Source organism: Orcinus orca, chromosome 6 (assembly GCF_937001465.1).
Source record: "Orcinus orca chromosome 6, mOrcOrc1.1, whole genome shotgun sequence".
NCBI classification, from domain to species: Eukaryota; Metazoa; Chordata; class Mammalia; order Artiodactyla; family Delphinidae; genus Orcinus; species Orcinus orca.
Window position 1 is genome coordinate 69,560,066 of NC_064564.1, and position 19,694 is coordinate 69,579,759.

Below are 19,694 nucleotides of genomic sequence, written 5' to 3' on the forward strand. Positions count from 1 at the left end.
AACAGCTAGGACCTGGCCAGGGTCCTCTCTTTCCACGAGGTCACTCTAGCACAGTGGTTAGCAGGGCCAGCTTCACAGGGTGCAACATGTGTAGTCACACAGGGCCCCATACCTAGAAGGGTGCCTGCTTGATTTAATGCTCTGTTACCACTGCCACTGCCTTGAAATTCTTAATACTTTTTTTTTAGCGGTATGCGGGCCTCTCACTGTTGTGGCCTCTCCTGCTTCGGAGCACAGGCTCCAGATGCGCAGGCTCAGCGGCCATGGCCCACGGGCCCAGCCGCTCAGCGGCATGTGGGACCCTCCTGGACCGGGGCACGAACCCGCGACCCCCACATCGGCAGGCGGACTCCCAACCGCTGCGCCACCAGGGAAGCCCGCTTAATACTTTTTAAATAAGAGACCCTGCATTTTCATTTTTACACTGGGTCCTGCAAATTATGTAGCCAGTACTTGTAGCCACATCTCTTTCCCCAAAGGCTCCAGGCTCCAAGAGGGTGAATGAAGAAGCTGGAAAGCTTCTTAAGACTTAGGCCAGGACTCACACAGTATCACTTCACTGCATTCCACGGGCCAGAGCAACTCACAAGGCCATGCTGACTCAAGGGGAGGAGGAGTAAAGTCTCTGCGGCCATCCACCTCACGGCCGTTTCCTTCCTCCAGCATTCCCATGAACAGTCAGGTCCTGACAGAGCTCGTTTGGTGCTAAGAGGCAGAAACCCACCTAAGCTTCCTCATAAAAAGAGGGATTGACAGTAGAGAGTCAGAAATCTCCCAGAAAGAAGGGTAGCCACACTTTAGGAAAGTGGAAATGAGAGTTAGAAACTCAGAGCCTGAGGCTATGCCTTACCTCTCAGGGATCATGTTGGTTTCCTTGGTGAGTCAGCCGGGATCTGGGGGCCGGGGTGGGTGGGTGGGGAGCAGGAACTTGGTCACTCAGAAGAGACAACTGCCCCTTCCAGGGGCTGTAGGCTGGATGGGCTCTCAACAAGGGGCTGTGGATAAGGTCATATAACCTGATGGAATGCTTGTCTTTATTTATCAACTATTTATGAAGGGCCAATAATTATGAGCAAGACCATGTCTGGGCCTATGGGGATATAATTTGGCCCTAGAGGACCAGCGCCCCTTCTTCTCAGTCACATAAAGGCATTTTTGGCTACCTCTTTTTTTTTTTTTTTGCGGTATGCGGGGCTCTCACTGTTGTGGCCTCTCCCGTTGCGGAGCACAGGCTCCGGACGCGCAGGCTCAGCGGCCATGGCTCACAGGCCCAGCCGCTCCGCGGCATGCGGGATCCTCCCAGACCGGGGCGCGAACCCATGTCCCCTGCATCGGCAGGCGCACTCCCAACCACTGCGCCACCAGGGAAGCCCCTGGCTACCTCTTATTGAAGCAAAGGGAGGGGTGGGTGTGGGGATCAGCTTTCTTTTTATTGTTCCTTGGGCCCAGAGAGTCAGTTCTGGTTCTTGCTGGATGGCAACACCCACCTACAATGGAGGTTTAGGAGAATGCATTCTCTTACTAAACTGTCAGTTAGCCTCACAGAACGGCTGAGTGATGAAGAACCAGAAATTGTGACTTCATCTGAATCGACTCTATCCCACTCCAGGGAAGATGGCCAACTTAGGCTCTCAGAAGGAGGGATTCCTACACTGAGAGCCCCATCTCTCTCACACAGCTCTCCTCAGTGTGATCCCCACCCCACCTCTCCCATTTCAGCCCCTTACAGTTCCTTCCTTCACACCCTCATCCAGTGTACTCATCCCTTTCTCAGGAAACCCCACCTACTTCCCCCCATACATACTGCCCTTCCTTGTTTCTCTCTTGGTGCTTTCTTGTAAACTCCAACATTTACAGTCTCCGCTGGTGCTGGGGTTCTCCTATGCCCAGTTTCGTTGGCTCTGAAAGACAAGGTTCCATCTAGCAAGTGAAAGAGACATTGGTGAGGGATCAGATCCCAGTGCAGTTTCCCGCCAGTGACAGCTGTGGGAGAGTATTTTCATTCATTACCTAAAACACAAGCAACTTCAGCCAAGTGAACTTTCATATTTCCCAGTGACGACACAATCTAGTTTTATTTGAAGAAATGATATTTTTCTTTATTAATCTGACTTTGACTAGCTCTTTGTTAGCAGTAAACTTGGCATTATTTTCTGGTGTCTAGTCTACATGATAAGAATCACCACAAGAACTATGAACAGGTCTGTCTTAATTACCCAGGACGGCTAGTGTCTACTTGGATAAGAACTTCCGGATCGTCAATCTCTCCACTGATAAAAAAGGATAGCTCCTGGCCTCAAGGAACTTCCAATCAAGTGGAGCGGACAGTCTTACACTCAGATAAAACCAAAGAGTGAGGGGCCGATGAGAGATGGGCGGGAAAGGGAGGAGTTTCAAGAAGCAAGAGTGAGACGGGGATTAGCTTGCAGCTAGGTTCCAAGTGGGAGCTCAGGTGTAAAGGAGGGCGGGGACCCTTTCAAACTGCAGCCATAGCTGTGTGCACACAGATGACCCCACTGGAGTGGAGGTGTTCTCTCCGGGCAGGGGGCTGGGTCTTGTTTCCTCATCTGCAGGAAAGCCTGCCCGGCTTGCCCTCGCCACTGTGTGGGCTTGCCGTGAGATTCAGGGTTCAGGCAGGTGAAAACCAAGCCTGGGCACAGGCGGAGGTTCCTCTCAGGAGACTTTACTAGACACGCCCCCCGCCCCACTTCCTCTCACTCTTCACTCCAGATACACATTTAGCTGCACCTTCTGGGTTCCTCCAGTTGGAGGGAACCCAGGAAGGAGATTTTAGCACTGTGCCTATTTCCCATGATATTACTTTACTTGCTTCACACTTCGACTCCATTATCAGGCAGCTTCACAATTCCTGAGACGAATGGTCCCCGAGCCTCCCCGAAGCCCTCCTTGACGCTGTGCAGCATCTCCCTTTCCCAACTTCCGGCCACTCACCGCCAGACTGAAGCACCTTTCCGCTCCTGACTACTACAACAACAACAACAACAAACCACCCCCCCCGACTCAACGCGCGCGCATGCGCATTAACCACGCATTAGCCACCCTCCACCCCCCCCCCCGGGGGGATGTGGGCGTGGCGGGTTGCTTGATTTCTCTAAGCCGCTTTTAAATTGGGACGTTTGCTGGGGCGTCCGGTGCTCAGTTCTCGGTGGGTTAGGACCATTGAGTTTCCTAATGAATTTCTGGGCTCCACGCAATCCTTTTTAGAAACTTTTTGCTTGATATGCGTCTGGAGACATTCGCGCCCCGGCTGCAAAGCTGGAGCCTATGGAGTGGATGGAGCAGGCAGACAGAGCCTGGGCTTCTCAACGAGCAACGTCAGCTTAGTTATTCCAGATCTGTCCTGGCTGCCAAGTCCTCTTTTTCTTACTATAAGGGAAACTTGCCGCTCAGTAGCTTTCTTTCAAGTGGAAGTCGGTGTGCTTTGATACCCTCCGGGAACATTTACAGGCGGGGGACACAGGTGGGCTGTTGGAATCCGTGTATTTACCTTCCAGGGGAATGCACTGGAGACACGCTGCGCTAGAGGAGAAGGGAAGCCAGGTCAGATTGGTTTTCCAGGCGCCCCTGTGTGCCCTCTCCGTTCCACCGATTCCCTTTCTTCTTCTACCCTGAAGGCCCTTGCTTTTGGCCTTGGCCAGACCATGGAAATTGACACTGCAAGTTGAATAGACCGGGCATTTATTTTCTGATAAATCAGGCCTCTGTCCTGCCTGCACCTTTGGCCTGCTTTTGATAAATGTTGCCGGCAGTGAATACGACGTGTGGGGTTCTGGCTAAACTTTCTGGAGGTGTCAATTGTAAATAGTGTTTCCTTACATTTGGGGCAGCACTTTCGAGTTTCCAAAACATGCTCCATGCAGTAATTGTCTCATTGGATTTCCTCAGCAGGTTGGGAGAAGATGGGGCAACTCATCCCTATTCTGCAGTGAAAAAACCTGAAGCTCAGAGAGGTAGAGTGACTTGGGCACAGTTGCAGGACTAGAAAGTACAATAGAAGAATAAGAAACCAGGACTTCTGATCCTTGGTCTAGAAACTTTTGGCAGTCACATAGTCTTTTTTGTTTGTTTGTTTTTTTAATCTTACTAATTACCCTGATAATCCTGTTGGATAACAGAACAATTTGTTCATCCATGTCATGTTCTCTTGTTGCATAAAGGAAATGATAAGGGACAAGAGAGCTGATTTCTCAGCTGTAACCTTTAGAGCTCTGCCACCTTGCTAATCACTTGCTTATCCTGGATACCAGTGATTTGCCATCTTCCAAACGTGTGGGGAAAATAGTAAAGGTGAAAGCCATTTAGCTGCCAAGCTTATGCCACAAAGATCATCATCAGACCAGGAACTGGGTTGGACTCAGTAGCATCATTCCAGAGAGAGCACTGCTCCCCCAAGATGTGCTGCAGCATCAAGGCCTTAAGGATAAGGAACGTGGACAGCTCTCCAAACAGTTTTCAACCAAGGCTGTGCTACATTTCCTTCAGTAATCCCATGGCAGAAAACGTAGTGACCATCAGAGCTTTGGCTTTTTAATCAGGCTCTGTGATTCTTATTAAGGATAAGGTCTAGGGTGATTCAAGGGAAAACAGCAGAAAAGGGGGAAAAATCCTCTTAATTCTTGCCCATGCATTCATAATAGGTAAAGTCGAGAGGGAATAGAAGGCCATTCCTCTGGGGCTAGTTGACCTTAATTGTCTGTCCTCTGTTAGGTGCTTTTAGCCGAGAGATACAGAAGAGGCACAGTCTGACAGAAGTCATCACTGATGGCCACCTTCATTCAGTACTTTGGTCATTTACAAACATTCATTGAGTGCCCACTATGGCCCAGGCCCTAAGGATGCCATGATGAGAGACACAATTTTGATGCTTGACTTTTTCCACTCAAACCTACCATAACTTATTCTATTTCCCTGTTGCTCTCACTTTTCTCCCAGTGCCCTTCCCAGCTGAGTTCTGATGCCTGATCATTTGTGTCATTTTTGGCAAGACACTCCAGAGGATGTATTACTGGTACAGCAAAACCTTCCACTCCCATCTGTCCCAGTCCCCACTCTTTCAGGATAAGCCCTAAGTCCTCCTTCATGTACTGTATATCCCTTTCGTCTCCCCTTCTAGGGAAGATGCTTCCAGGTCAATGGTTGTGTACATGATATGAAATAAACTGTAATCTTGATCTCCATACAAGTTCCTTCTTCTGAATGCATTTACTTTAAAGCAATGTTCTGCAAGGAGCCCCCGTGGTTTGTTACGCTTCTTTTTCCCTTTCTTCCTGGTTCCCTGGGGAACCACTGGCCCCTCTATCGCTAGCCCTGTGGTTTGAGTTGATATTCATCCTGCTTCTCCTTAGAGGGGAGAACTTTGTTTAGCCTGAGCCATCCCAATCAGAGTGAACCCAAAGAATTTGCCTGGGAATTCTGGAACACAGACTCTCTTTTCTTTGTGGAGCTTGGTGGTATGAAGTTGTGAGGCTAAGGATTGCCTCTGTCATGACGGATGAGCCTGGAATTTCCAGGGACCACTGTTGAAAGCCTGCGGACGGAGCCGAACAAGAGAAAGCAGAGAAGAAAAATGGGCCCATGACATGGTGGGTAGGCCCTGAATGCAGCTGGGTTGGAACCAATTCTACCTCTGGGTTAATCTGTTACGTGAACCAATTAACTCCACTACCCCCTTGGAAAACACTAATTTGAGTTTGGTTTTCTGTTCCTTACCAAAAATTGCCGGCTAAGAACTCCCCTTAGGCTAAGGCTTCCCAAATGGTGTGCCGTGGTGCACCTGTGAGCTTGCTTCTAGATATACCTGAGCTTGATGGCCCTAGCCTTTGGGAGGGACTCAGGGCAGCCAGAGTGCCAGGGCTGGTCATCTCTAGCAGCAAGTAGCTTTGCCCATTTATCCCAGTGAGACAACAAATGCAAAATTTTAATGTGCCCCATTATGGTGATTTTAAAATGTGTTCAAAAATTCTTTAACACTCCTCCATTCCAAAGGTAGAGCCTACTTCTCCTCTCCTTGAATGTGGACTGAATTTAGTGACTTGCTTCTGAAAAATAGAATATGGCAGAAAAGAGAGAGTATGAGACTAGGTCATAAAAAGACACTGCCACTTTTGCCTTGCTTCTCTTGAACTGCTCATCAAAGGGGAATTCAGTGAGCACTCATGCAGTAGGGGCTGAGGTCCACAAGCAGAAGAACTGAGGCCTCCCACCAATGACCAGCACCAACTTTCCAATGTTATGAATGAGCCACCTTGGAATAGAATCCTCCAGCTTCAGTCAAGCCTTCAGATGAGGACAGCTTTGGCCAATATCTTGATTGCAACCTCATGCAAGACCTTCAGTCAGACTGCCCAGCTAAACTAATCCTAATCCACAGGAACTGGTGAGATACTGTTTATTGTTGTGTTAAGCTAATGCGTTTGAGGGCTATTTGGTATGCCTCGATAGATAACATTTATACCCAGAATGTGAAAAAGGTTGGGAAACACTGTGGACATACCCAGCATTCTGGAATAGAATAGAACCTTTAGTTTTAGTTTTTTTTTTTTTTTTTAAATGATACTTAGTCAATAGCAGCTTTACAACATTTGAGATAACAAGCATTTAAAAATACATTCAAAGCAAAACAAAAGCTCCCTGTGTTTGAAAACATACTTGCAAACCACAATTACCAGTGAGAGCTCTAAAAGTTTTTTGTTTTACAACTAATCTATTGTCATGGAAAGGACTTCTTACTGAATAGAATTATGGAGTTTAAGACAATGTGTGGCAAGACAAACCCAAACAGGTCTATGCAGTATATTCATCTTTCACTTTCATGAGATTCTTAAGAGCTGGTGACAGTTGCACCCTTGACCTTGCTAAAGGAAAAGAGGCAAGAAGCTAATCAGATTTCTCCCATAAACTTTCATTGAAGAGTTTTCCAAAGTAAAATCAAGAGGCCTACCACGGCATAGAGGTTTCTCCAGTCTTCAGGATTCAAAAGGCCTCATGTGCTTTACTCTTAGCAATGTTTGAAATGCTTCTTTCTTAACCCCGTATTTAGGATACATAATCAGAGGACCAATGCCCAAGTTCTTTGTTTATGCCGTTACTTATGTAAGTGCAGCAATGCCTCCACTTCATTTATAACTGTTACATAAAGAACAACTAAACTATCTGGAATTGAGAAAAGAGCCAGGGTTAGCCTAGAAAGAGTATGAGCTAAACCAGTGTTGACCAGTCCACACTTGCCAACTCCACCAGCTTCACTTCTAGGTGAGCCCATGGGCTCTCAGTCAGAGTTCTTTCTTACTCTAGACAGTATTCTTCCTACATTGGTTATCTATAGTCTGAGCCCACAGATCAGAGGCATCACGTTATAAAAGTTGGAAGCTTCTAGAATTGTACCATCCAATACAGTAGCCACTAGCCACATGTGGCTATTGAACACCTGAAATGTGGCTGGACTTGAGATTAAGTGTAAAATCTCTAAATATAAAACACATACATACAGAGTTTGAAGACACAGTATGAAAAAACGAATGTAAAATACCTCATTAATAATTTTTCATATTAATTACGTGTTGAATTGATAATATTTTGTATATATTGGGTTAAATGAAATGTATTATTAAAATTACTGTCACCTGTTTCTTTTCCCGATTTTCTTTAATGTGTCTACTAGAAAATTTAAAGTGACATATGTGGCTTGTATTATATTTCTACTGCACAGTGCTGGTCTAGAAGCAGGCCTATTCACACTCATTCATTCATTTAATTATTCAGCTTATGCTTATTAAATGCCTTCTGTGTGTTGAGTTCTGGGCTAGGGGATAGAAATGCAACAGTGGACACAGCCCTTGCACTTGTGAAGCAAGTGGTACCCACTGCGGTATAAGAGAGACTGAAATCAAAAGTGACAACACGTATCTAAAAGCAGGGGACATTTAATCCAGAATATTTTAGGTCATAGGATTATTAGGGCTTTTAGAGTTCAAAGCCAGGCCTACATTACTTACCACCTAAGGCTTATTGTTTGAAGGCAAAATATAATAGGTGTTGATAATAATGGCCACCCTGGAGTCACTCAGGAAAGGTTACCTTCCACAGGGCCTGCTCTAGTCTGCTGTGTATTATGGCTACAGCCATACAGATGCTCTTCCTCACTAACCTAAGAGGCTTTGGAGGGCAGTGACAATGTGGTTTGACCTTGGTCTCACCCAGTGTCTCCCACACAGAAGATACTTAACAACACATGGAATTAAAATATGTCATGTGTACTCATTTAAGAAAACAAACATATCATATACTTTAGAAAGAGTTCTGCCCCAAATGCCTAAAAAACAAAGTTTGCCCCTTAAACTAGTAAGCTTTAGTAATTTAAAAACAAAACAGTCCTCTTTCAGAATATAAATTCATGCATACCTGATGGTGTAAGCAAAAAGTTCTTGGATATCCAAATTAAATTCTCTCTCATGACCACCAACATTAAATATTATATACAAGGGGTGACCCTGGATAGCACTGTTTGACCAAGGCCATGATCATGCATCTTTCTTCTTCTCTGAAATGCTTTACAAAAGTCATGAGTTGTCGAAATAAAAAACACGAGTTGCAAAGGGAAACATTTTGCTTGCAATTCTTATTACATTTTTAGTACCAGTCAAGGTAATCACTCATATTAAAAAATATATAATTTAATTCTCAAATAATAACTTTGTTCCTCTTTCTCCTAAAGTACACTGTCCAAAGAATCCTGAATATATTCTTTAGTTGATGTACACATGCACAATGTTCAGAAATGAAAGTAGAAATATTACCCTTTTATAAAAATAAACTTGGTCCCAGAGAGGACAAGAAAAAGAGCAAGCAGGAGCGAGCACAAGAAAAAATGCAAAGCTTTGGAGGAGAATTGTTTCAATTTAAGTAACTGCAGCATCTGCAACTTTGGGCAGGTCACTCAGAGTACCATTATCTCCTAACTCAGTGCTTCGAGTGTGCTCCTCTATAAATGCATGTTAAATTAACCACCTAACAGAACAATAAAGCAAAAATAACTATACAACAATTAGTCCACCGTTACCAAAAGGGTAACAAGTTCACAAATAATTAACTGATCCCCACATTTCCAGCCTTCAGGATCTTCGGATTTCTAGTAAGGCCTCCCCTCACAGTTTTATTGGAAATGTTTTGTACTCCAGCAAGGTCACCTTCCTTTCCCATAAAGAGGGGAGGAGAGAAGTTCACTCTGAATAGTTGGTGGACAACTTGTCCATTTTCCCTTGGGCACTTTGGGTTTATCTAAATTCAGGTTAAATTCAAATACAGGCGGGAGGAAGTCATCAGTTCCTGACCACTCAGCAGGAGATGCTGTTTATGCTTTGTTTTGCACAATTATGCGAAAAAAACATGGCTTAATAAATATACAGGCACCCCTGATTAACCATCCTCCACCACCTCCATCCCCCAAATGCCCCAGATCTGCTCAGACCCCATTTGGGTGTAATTCCCATGGTCACTTGGATCCCAAAGCTTCCAGAGTGCTGTCTGGCCAGGGAGCATGTGGCATGTCCTGTGCGGCAAATGTCCTGTTTTAAGTTCCAGCAGGTCCTTCTCCAGGGTCACAGGGCCTCCAGTCTTCATGCGTGAAGATAGCTTTTCTTAGCTGCCCTGTGACAACTGGGTTTCACATTTCCTGAAACTAGATCTGTGGAAGGAGTCTCTGAAATTAAGGAGGGAGAGAGGACAGAAGTAAGAAACGTCAGTTAGCCTTTTAAAGAGGAAAATCACTCACTAGAAAAGTACATCAATCATGGAGAACTCAGTAAAGTAAGTATGGGAAAGTGCGGCCATGCCTTCGCGCTGTGCCGGAAGAAATACAGGCAGTAATTCGGCCCTGGGAAGATGGCTGGCAGAAGGCCGCATGGAGGGGCCCCGGAGAGGTCAAGAAGGCACAAGGGCAGCGGGATGCAAGCAGAGCAGATCACGCTTGGGTGGCTTCTCTGATTCCAGGGCCCGCTCCCACACCCAGAGGTTCTGCAGCTCTGATTGCTGGGCCTCAAGCGCTATCCTTTATCCTCTGGGAAGAGGCCTCCCCTGCCCTCTTCTTACCTCTTATGACTGTCAACTCTGAATATCGGCTTGTAGAGTTCTGGAATTTTCCGCTCTATCATTGGCCTGAGGTTCTCTCTCAGCTTGTTGTAGTTCTTTTTGAGTTCCATCTGGTACTCCCTCTGGTCTGCCGTGATGAGACGCTTGTTTTTCTCTACGGCTTCACCGCATCTGAGATACAAATATCAGGATGGGGAGAAAATGAGGTTGCATTTCATACAAGTTTTAAGTGCTTACAAATTATATATATATATATATATATATATATATATATATATATATATATATAATTTTTTTTTTTTTTGGCAGTACGCGGGCCTCTCACTATTGTGGCCTCTCCCGTTGCGGAGCACAGGCTCCGGACGCACAAGCTCAGCGGCCATGGCTCACGGGCCCGGCCGCTCTGCGGCATGTGGGATCTTCCCAGACCGAGGCACGAACCCACGTCCCCTGCATCGGCAGGTGGACTCTCAACCACTGCGCCACCAGGGAAGCCCAGAATGGATTGATTTAATTCACCCTGGACGCCAAAACCACGCCCTTAACTGGATTTTCACTTATCTTTTAAGTTTGACATTAATTGAAGCAAACTGTAGGATACCAAAGGTTACATATCAAGGTTTCAGGGAAGAGGTAGGAAGGGGAGGTATATAGCCTTTGAATCCTGAGAAATCTACATCACCCCTTATTATTTTTCTATTGCCTCTTAAACTAACAGTTATGAGCTACCACAATGTGTAAAATGAAATCAGTTTCTTCAAGGAGACTTCAAGGACCAGTTTTGTAACACTGGCAGACAAGAGACCTGCAGGAGTGAACTGCTAACTTGGGGATGGCTACTCCGCAAACTTTGGAAGAAGCAACTATACTCTCTGTGATCTTTGTTATCAGAAGACATAATAGCTATAAATATATATAGTGTTTTGTTTGTTTTTTTTTTAGTATAGTTTTTAGCTCTTGTTCATTGGTGGATTTGGTTTTTTGGTTTGGTTGCTCTTTCTTTCTTTTTATTTCTTAAAAATTTTTTAAATTTTTATATAGTGTTTTAAAAAGACAAATATATTAATAAGTGGAGTGAATTTTTTTAACTTTATATTTAACAAATTTTATACCTTATAAAGTTGTTTCATAGACATTTTCTGTATTTCTTCCTTCCATTTAGATTATATTCTCTAGATTTTCTTATTAAAGTTAAAATAACTTCCACTATGTTAATTTAAATCCATAAACTAAAGAGAGCCATGCATTATGTTTCCCTCCTAGAGAAGAGCCACATCTCTTGGGAAATGTATACAGGATCATATAACTACATTGCAAATCATTTTTTAAAAATGGTCCTATCTGTAACATTTTCATTAGGTCCACAAACAGCTGAACTGTGCAACTTTCACTCAGTGACACCACCATTCCAGACAGCCCCCTCCTTTGCTGCTCCCTTTGTTGATAAGTTCACTGAACACAAGCATTTTCTTACAGTCGATGTGCTGGGATTTTTCAGCAGAGTCCTACAGAAACCAGACTGATGGGGACTAGAAAGGGTGGGAAGTTGTACTTCCAGAACATGGTTCCCGGTTTTGCTGGGGGTAACTTTCATAGTCCTCTATCTAAGGTGTCTTTTCTACAGAGAGGGTGGTCATGCAGCCCTCACCCTCTGCATCTCTTGCCCTCCCTTCTCTGTGATGCTCCTTCAGCACAGCTCACATATCAGTCCCTCAGTATGGCCAAAAAATTGCTAGTTGCTTCATCAACAACCATTCCCTCTCTTGCTTAGTAGCAGAACTCCAGGTGGTATACCCACCTGGAAAATTACATTCCCTAGCCTCCCTTATAAATAGGGATGGCTGAAGAGCTATAAGATGAAGTCACTAGGAAAGCTCTTTAAAGGGGTATAGCCTTTTGCTCTTTCCTCATTTCTATTCCTGATACCTGCCTAGGATGTAGTTGTGATGGCCAGAGCCTTAGCAGCCATTCTGTGACTATGAGGATGGATATACTATAACCAGGATAGCAGAGCAAAAGAATGGAAAGAGTCAGGGTCTCCAGCTAAGGTCCAGTGACCACCACACAGCTCTGGGATGCCTATCTCTGATCTTGTTTCATATGAGAGAAAAATAATTTTCTATCTTATTTAAGCCACTCTTAATTCCATTCTGTTACTGGCAACTGAATGTACTTCCTAGAGAGAACAGGCTCTGGAGCTGGAGTGCTCACCTCTGAATCCTGCTTTGCTACTTATTGGCTTTGTGACATTAGGCAAGTTACTTAAGCTTTCCATGCCTTAGTTTCTTCACCTGTGACATGATGGTGAAAATAGCCTACCTCATAAATTTTTGTAAAGATTAAATGAATTAAATATATAAAATGCTTAGAATCGTACTGTTACATAGCTAAAACCTAGAACACTTATTGTTACTATTATTATTGTTACTATTCCTGATAGACCCAGTCTGAGTGCAGAAACTATTTGTTCTATATAAGAATGATGATGGGATGTCAGAGATTTTATATTCCAGTCCCTTTTTTTTCATAGTTGATGAAACTAAGATGCAAAGAGATGAAGTGCCCTGTCCAGAGTCATACACCTTTGGGAACAGGAAAGGTGGATGTAAATCCAGGATCCTGCTGCTCCCAGGCTGATGTCTCATCAGCCCCACTGTGTGTTATGTTACAAACCTTACAGAGGCACACAAGTCATGGGCAAACAATGTCTATATTTAAATCAGATTAAGTCTCTTTCCTATGTAAATCAATCTGGTTTCTATTTGCCCCATAATGTTATATTCATCAATCACTTCATATGTGCCAAGTCCTATTCTAAGCTCTCTGAATTGACTCTTTTGATACTAACTTTAAGAGGTAGTTACTATTCATCCCCATTTTACAGTTGGGGAAACTAAGGTTGGGTAACTAGCCCAAGGTCACACAGCTAGTTAAGGCAGAGTAGATATTATTTATTTATTTACTTATTGTTTTATCTTTGGCTGCGTTGGGTCTTCATTGCTGCGCATGGGCTTTCTCTAGTTGCAGCGAGCGGGGGCTACTCTTTGTTGCGGTGCGCAGGCTTCTCATTGTGGTGGCTTCCCTTGTTGTGGAGCACAGGCTCTAGGTGCACGGGTTTTAGTAGTTGTGGCACGCGGGCTCAGTAGTTGTGGCACATGGGCTCAGTTGCTCTGTGGCATGTGGGACCTTCCCGGACCAGGGATCAAACCCGTGTCCCCTGCAGTGGCAGGCTGACTCCTAACTACTGTGCCACCAGGGAAGTCCCAGAGTGAATATGTGAAGCCAGGCAACTAGGCCCGAGAGCCCACACTCATAACCCCAACACCACAAATGCTGCCTAGGAAAGACCCTGACCCTTCCAGCTAGAATCCAAGGCACACGGCCTTGGTCTCAAGTTGGAACTATTCTCTCCCGAGTCCCAATTTGTAGTATTCGGCGTTTCTCATCTTCTTCCTGGTAACACTTTAGCAAGTCTCCAGCTAAGGTCCAGTGAAAAAATACAGCTGCCGGAGTGAGAGGAGAGATACCGGAGAAACTAAGGGATTGGCTCCCCACCCCCTCCCGTGACTGGAGTGATATATGTGGTCCAGGCCCTTGAAGTTGAGGAAGGATTATTTGGGGGCAGGGCACCAAAGGAACATCTGGCCTTTCCACAGGAAGGGCTGCAGTGGATGTGAGGGTCCCCTGGTCAGAGCCACCTCGGCTGGCACCTCCAGCACTGTCCCCTGCATTTCCTCCCTCCCAGCCCGACCTCTACCAAACCCCAGATCCCAAGGGCAGCCGGTCTCAGTGGAAGGCTAGTCTAATTCCTGGTTCTGCCACTCACTTGCTGTGTGACCTTGGGCTAATCGTGGTCTCCTTCAACCGCACTTCCTTCATCTATAAAGTGGGTTTATGAGGATGAAATGGTGTGGGGCGTGTGAGGACCTGACCAAGCAGCTGCGGGAGGAGTGCTGTGCAGGCGGCGTGGCCTGCCTCTCCTGGAGCGAAGCGGGGGATACAGCCCACCAGGAGCACTGTCCTGGGTGCCCCGCTGCTGCCTATGGGGAGGCGCCTGAGGCCGAAGGAGCAGGGCACCACAGGGGCAGGGAGCATACCCCAGGGCAGACAGGAGCAGCCGTGGCTGGATCCTCCGGCTGTCGCCCTGAGCCCCCTCTACTTCCCTTGGCTGGGCGGCCCCAGAGGGGCCGGTGGGGCTCCCTGCCTCGGGGAAGTCACAGTGGCCCTGCTTCCACCTCCTAAGGGGGCGAGATTGGGACTACGGGCTTGGGAAGGTGTCCAGTCTCGAGTCTGACACCTGGAAGCAGGTTCTGAGGACCTGCTGAACACCCCAGAACCCAGCGGGGGGTGGGGTCCGCCTAGATCAGACTCTAGGCTAGTCTCTAGGACCTGACTCACATTACACTGTCTTCCGCCTCCTTGGGCCCTGGGCTTCTGTCCTGAGGAGTTACAGAGGCCTGTGGTTCCAACGATCGCACACTATTCTCGATTTCACAGTCAGCCCAGACACCCTCGCACGCGGTGCCCTGGCCCTGAAGTGAGAGCACCGTCAAGCCCTGAGGATCAAGACCTTGTTCAAGAGAACCAGGGATGGAGATGCGCTAAGAGAAGAGGACAGGATAGCACTGTAACTGAAATGGAATTTTTCCTCTTGGGAATGGTTGCAGAAGGCCTGGGAGGGGGAAGCCATGTGCACGTGTGTGTGTGTGTGTGTGTGTGTGTGTGTGTGTGTGGCGTGTGTGTGCTGCTCCACTCGGCTCTCAGTTTTCCACCCAGCCTCCTAGGCCCACTAAGACAGGTCCCTGTGACCTGGAAAAGGGACAGAAGTCCTTCATATGTCCCTGCTATGGACCTGCTCTCGAGCAACCTCTCGTAATGTTTCAGGCTTTGTTTTGTCAGCTAATGTTTCAGGTTTTGTTTCCCACCAAATACTCAGATCTCTTTTCACCTACTGCTTCTGTTTCCACCCACACTACACACAGTTGGTTCTCCTTTGGCCTCTCCTTCCTCTTCAAAGACCTTAACTCCCGTTAAGACTCTTTGACCATTTATGCGGTGGAACTCTACTGATGTATCTGAAACTATGTCCCTTAAAGGCAACCTGGACCTGGTGCCATTGAGTCCTGCTCTCTTTTCTTTAAATATAAAAAATGAATTTAAAAATCACTTAGTCTTTATAAGAATGAGAAAGTTCACATGTTATGGAATGAAGGTTTGTGTCCCTCCCAAAATTCACATGTGACTTCCATGTGACGGGATTTGGAGGTGGGGCCTTTAGGAAGAATGAAGGTTTAAATTAGGCCATGAGAGTGGGACCCACATGATGGGATTAGTGCCCTTGTAGAAAGAGACCAGAGAGCTATCTTCTTCATCTCTCTACCAGGTGAAGATACAGTGAGAAGGTGGCCATTTACAAGCCAGCAAGAGGGTTCTCCCTAGGAACTGAATCTGCGGGCACTTTAAGCTTGGACTTCCCAGCCTCCAGCACTGCGAGAAATAAATGTCTGTTATTCAGCTACTCAGTCTGTGGTATTTTGCTATAGTGGCCCAAGCTAAGACAGAAATATAAGAGGAAAATTTAAGACCACAGACTGGCACAGATTACAGTGTTTAAAATGGTCTGGGTGCTCTGGGGAGCAGAGGAGGGAAACAGTAATGTTGTACCTCTCCATCTTGGCTTCTGAAACCCTGAGATGTTTCAGAAAGGGATCCAGGCCCCAACTTGGCAACCATCTGAAGAGCTGCAGGACTGGCTGGATCAGGTGTCAGCTGCAGCAGGTCAGCCTGCCAGGTTCTTTATGGCTTCATCCAGGCCCACTACAGCTGAGTCAGACAGGCCACTGCCCAGTGGCAGCACCCAGCTACAGTGGTACCCAGCAAGTGTACACTTCCGTTATTAGCAATCAGCCTTGGAAGGCTCACTTATGTTCACCTTGGAAACCTGGGCTTATCTACCTACAGCCCAAGTCTGCTGAGAAGCTGGAGCTCACTCAAGGCAACACCGGGAACGGTTTCACAGCCAAACATTTTCCACTCCTGCATCATCTCCGCTGATAGCAGGTTCCAGGGAGAAAACACAGGGGCGCAAACAACTTGACCAAACAATTCCTCTATTCATTACAAAGCTGTGACTTGCTGATTGGACTTGAGAAGCAATTAAGCAATGGAGGAAAGGAAGGTTTCCTCACCTACTGCTAGTACTGAGGGTATAAGTTACAGATCATCACATTTACCCTTGTAAATAATACAGTTTGATTAGTTTTAGTAGATTATGCAACCTTCACCACAATCTCACCCACTACTTTTTTTTTTTTTTTTTTTTTGTGGTATGTGGGCCTCTCACTGTTGTGGCCTCTCCCATTGTGGAGCACAGGCTCCGGATGCGCAGGCTCAGCGGCCATGGCTCACGGGCCCAGCCGCTCCGCGGCATGTGGGATCTTCCCGGACCAGGGCACGAACCCGTGTCCCCTGCATCGGCAGGTGGACTCTCAACCACTGCGCCACCAGGGAAGCCCTCACCCACTACTTTTGATGCATGTGAAATAAAGTGGAATGAAAGTCACTGTACTTCGACTTTGACAATGAAGTAGTGAGCAGAAGTACTGTTTTGCCTGTAGCCTTGTCTCATTTGTACTGGAACTTCATCTTTGCACACAGGTAGCAGGGTGCCTGGCACAAAGTATGGGGCTCAATAAATGTTTGCTCAATGAACTGGCATCTATAGTTGTTCAAAGGTGTTAATAGTAATGGCACATTTCCTCCTGTGAAAGGAGGAAAGGGGAGGAAAAAGGGTGAGTGACAGTAGGCAGGACCTGACGCGTGAAGCCCTCGGGGAGGGGGCAGGGAGGAGAAAATGTGAGATGGCGGCAATCAAGCAACCTCTACAGCTTTGCAGCCTCTGCTCAAAGATCGGTCCCATCTGGCAGCTTCAGCAGCACCTGGGAGCTTGTTAGAAATGCAGAGTCTCAGGCCCACCCCAGAACTACTGAATCAGAATCTGCATTTTGACAAGATCCCCAGGTCATTTGTTTTGCACAGTGAAGTTTGAGAAGCGCTGACAGATATTCTTGTGGCATTCCTAGAACAGGGCGGCAGCCCACCCAGCAGGGGGAAGGTCCGCAGCCATCGGCAGGCGGACTCTCAACCACTGTGCTACCAGGGAAGCCCTCGACAGGGATTTCATAAGGACATTTTAACTAAAAAATCACTTCTCTTAGCAAGCTTCCTTTTACATCTATATTCTATTCAGAGCCCCACTTGTCAATAGTGCTGTCTTCCCAGGCTCCCCTCCCTGTGCTGGCATGCCCACAGAATGCACTGGTCTTGCCAACTCAGAGGAGCCCAGACGTATCAAGGACAGCCCTGCCTCTGTGTCTTGTGCTACTGTTGGCCCCTTTACCAGTAATGCCTCTGTCTTCCCACTGCCCGCTTCTTACCACCTACATACCCAAGACGAGGTTTAAGTGATGTTTTCCCACAAAGCTTTCCCTAGCCACTGCAGACCGCAACTGACCGTTCTTTTCTGAACTCTTAGCCCTATATTTTGTGTACTCTCCACAGTTCTTAGAACATGCTGCATTGCTTTGTTATTTAGCCAGGTAAAAGTCCTATTGTCAGGAGCAGAGGAATACCCAGCTCCTGTATTCCTACAACAAATATCATACCTGGGTCCTAGTGTGTGCTCATTAAACACTTCACAGGTCCTTGCAGAGGTCCAGAGAGGCCCGGGCCACTGCCACCTTCATGGGCCTTTCACAATAACTTCATTTTATATGAAGATACGTGGAAAGTAAATTGATCTTTAAAATTCCCCCAATACTTTTCTAGCCTTTTGTTTTATGAAAATGCACTCTTTACTGAAGAATATCTAGATTTTGCGTAATGTCAAAATTGTTATGAAATACAGGAAACAATTCAAATACAAAACATTAATAAATATAATTTCTGTCTGTGCATGTGTATGTATGTGCATATGTATAGTGTGCACGCACACACACACACACACACACACACACACACACACACCCCTATTACTAAGCAGCTGAGATTCACCGCAGGACAAAGAATGTCTCCTTTATACGTAGCAAATTTACATATGTCTCACCAAAGCCTGTGAAGGAGGAGAACCTCACCTGACACTAGCATTCTGGTGACTTTTCACTGAATTTAGCAAACTTTAACTTTTAGCCTCCTTTATCCCCAACTGCCAAGTGAAGATATTCCTATACTTTATATGCTGCTCTAAGACCCTGGGTGAAAAGAAATACTAGTACATGTACTTCTGATGTCCTTCTCTCTTATGCGTGAGGCGCCATCCACATCCTTCATGATCATTCCTTTTAGGGCCACAGGAGTCCCAGTATACCTGTGTGCATTGCAGCAACTTGCAAGACCTTGTCCCAAGATTCACTTCCTATCCAGCCTAAACAGGACTGCTCTTGGAGCCAGCTCTACTGCAGAATTCAGGAGCAGAGAGGACGCTTGTCTGCCAGTGGGAATTGCCATAGAGATGATTGATACCTTTGTAAAATTCTAGTTTTAGAATCTCGCCTCTATCTCTCAATTTGAGGCAGTGTCTTCTACATTTATAAAAATAAGTTATTGTATGATATGGGAAACTACAAAGACTGCCAATGCCAAGAACCCCTCAGGCTCTAATTCATCAGTGGAACATCAGCACGTTGAAGGAAGTATTCGCTACTTGGATTCAGAAGACCTGGTTTGAACTCAACTCTGCTACTAACTTGCTGTGTGACCTTAAGTAAAATCACTTCCCATCTCTGAACCTCCATTTCCTCTTTTGTAAAATGAAGATTTATTTTACAATGTGAGATGATAAATATGAAAGCACCATACAGTTTGTGAGCTACTAGTGCAAGTAGTGTTGCTCTATGCAGGCTTCTCAAACTTGAACACGCATCCGAATCCCCCGGAGGACTTGTTAAAATATGGGTTGCTGGGTCCCACCTCTGGAGAGTCTTACTCAGTAGGTCTGACTGGTATCTGAGAATTTTCCTCTCTAGCAAATTTCTCAAGCGATGCTGAAGCTGCTCGCCTGGGGACCACAATTTGAAAACCACTGCTCTACTGAAATCCCAGCCATTTCCCCTCTTACCGCATTATGAATTCTTTAAAGCATAATCTCAACTTGTTGTGATGTCGATAGAGTTTTGGGTCAGCTGGAATTTCAGCCAAAAATACTTGGGCTACTTCCAGTGGTCCCTGATGGGAAAAGTGAAAAACATTACTGATGTTGGAAAGAAAGTGAAATTACTTGGGAGGAAATGTTGGGAGTGAGGTCATAGTTTGAACATTTAATTTTGTTAGTTTGACCAAAACAAAATATCAAGGAAGGTCTTGAACTTCTCAGGAAAATGCTGATCCCTTAGGAGGAGTTTGCAGTTTTAGGAGAATATTCAAAAGTATACATGTATTTCCTTAATCAAATACTACTAATTACAGATTTTCCTTCATGTAGAAAGGTAATATACTACATCAAAGGGTATGTGATTAGAGTTGCTTTTCTGAAAATAGAGATTCTCTTGATCCAGCCATTCATATTCATTTGTCTAGTTGCCCTAGTGGCA

The 19,694-nt window shown here is 45.8% G+C and overlaps 1 protein-coding gene across 2 annotated transcripts in view; it reads right to left on the reverse strand.

The window, feature by feature from the left end:
• Positions 1-8,619: 8,619 nt before the first annotated feature.
• DOCK8 (dedicator of cytokinesis 8) overlaps positions 8,620-19,694 on the reverse strand; it is a 222,374-nt gene continuing 211,299 nt past the window's right edge. For both annotated transcript variants that reach the window (XM_004276426.4, XM_033440226.2), the window contains 3 exons: positions 19,223-19,329; positions 10,108-10,278; positions 8,620-9,718 (listed from right to left, as the gene is read on the reverse strand). In XM_004276426.4, coding sequence (XP_004276474.1) covers positions 9,658-9,718; positions 10,108-10,278; positions 19,223-19,329 — 339 coding nt within the window. In that variant the 3' untranslated portion in view covers positions 8,620-9,657. The remainder of the gene's footprint in view (positions 9,719-10,107; positions 10,279-19,222; positions 19,330-19,694) is intronic.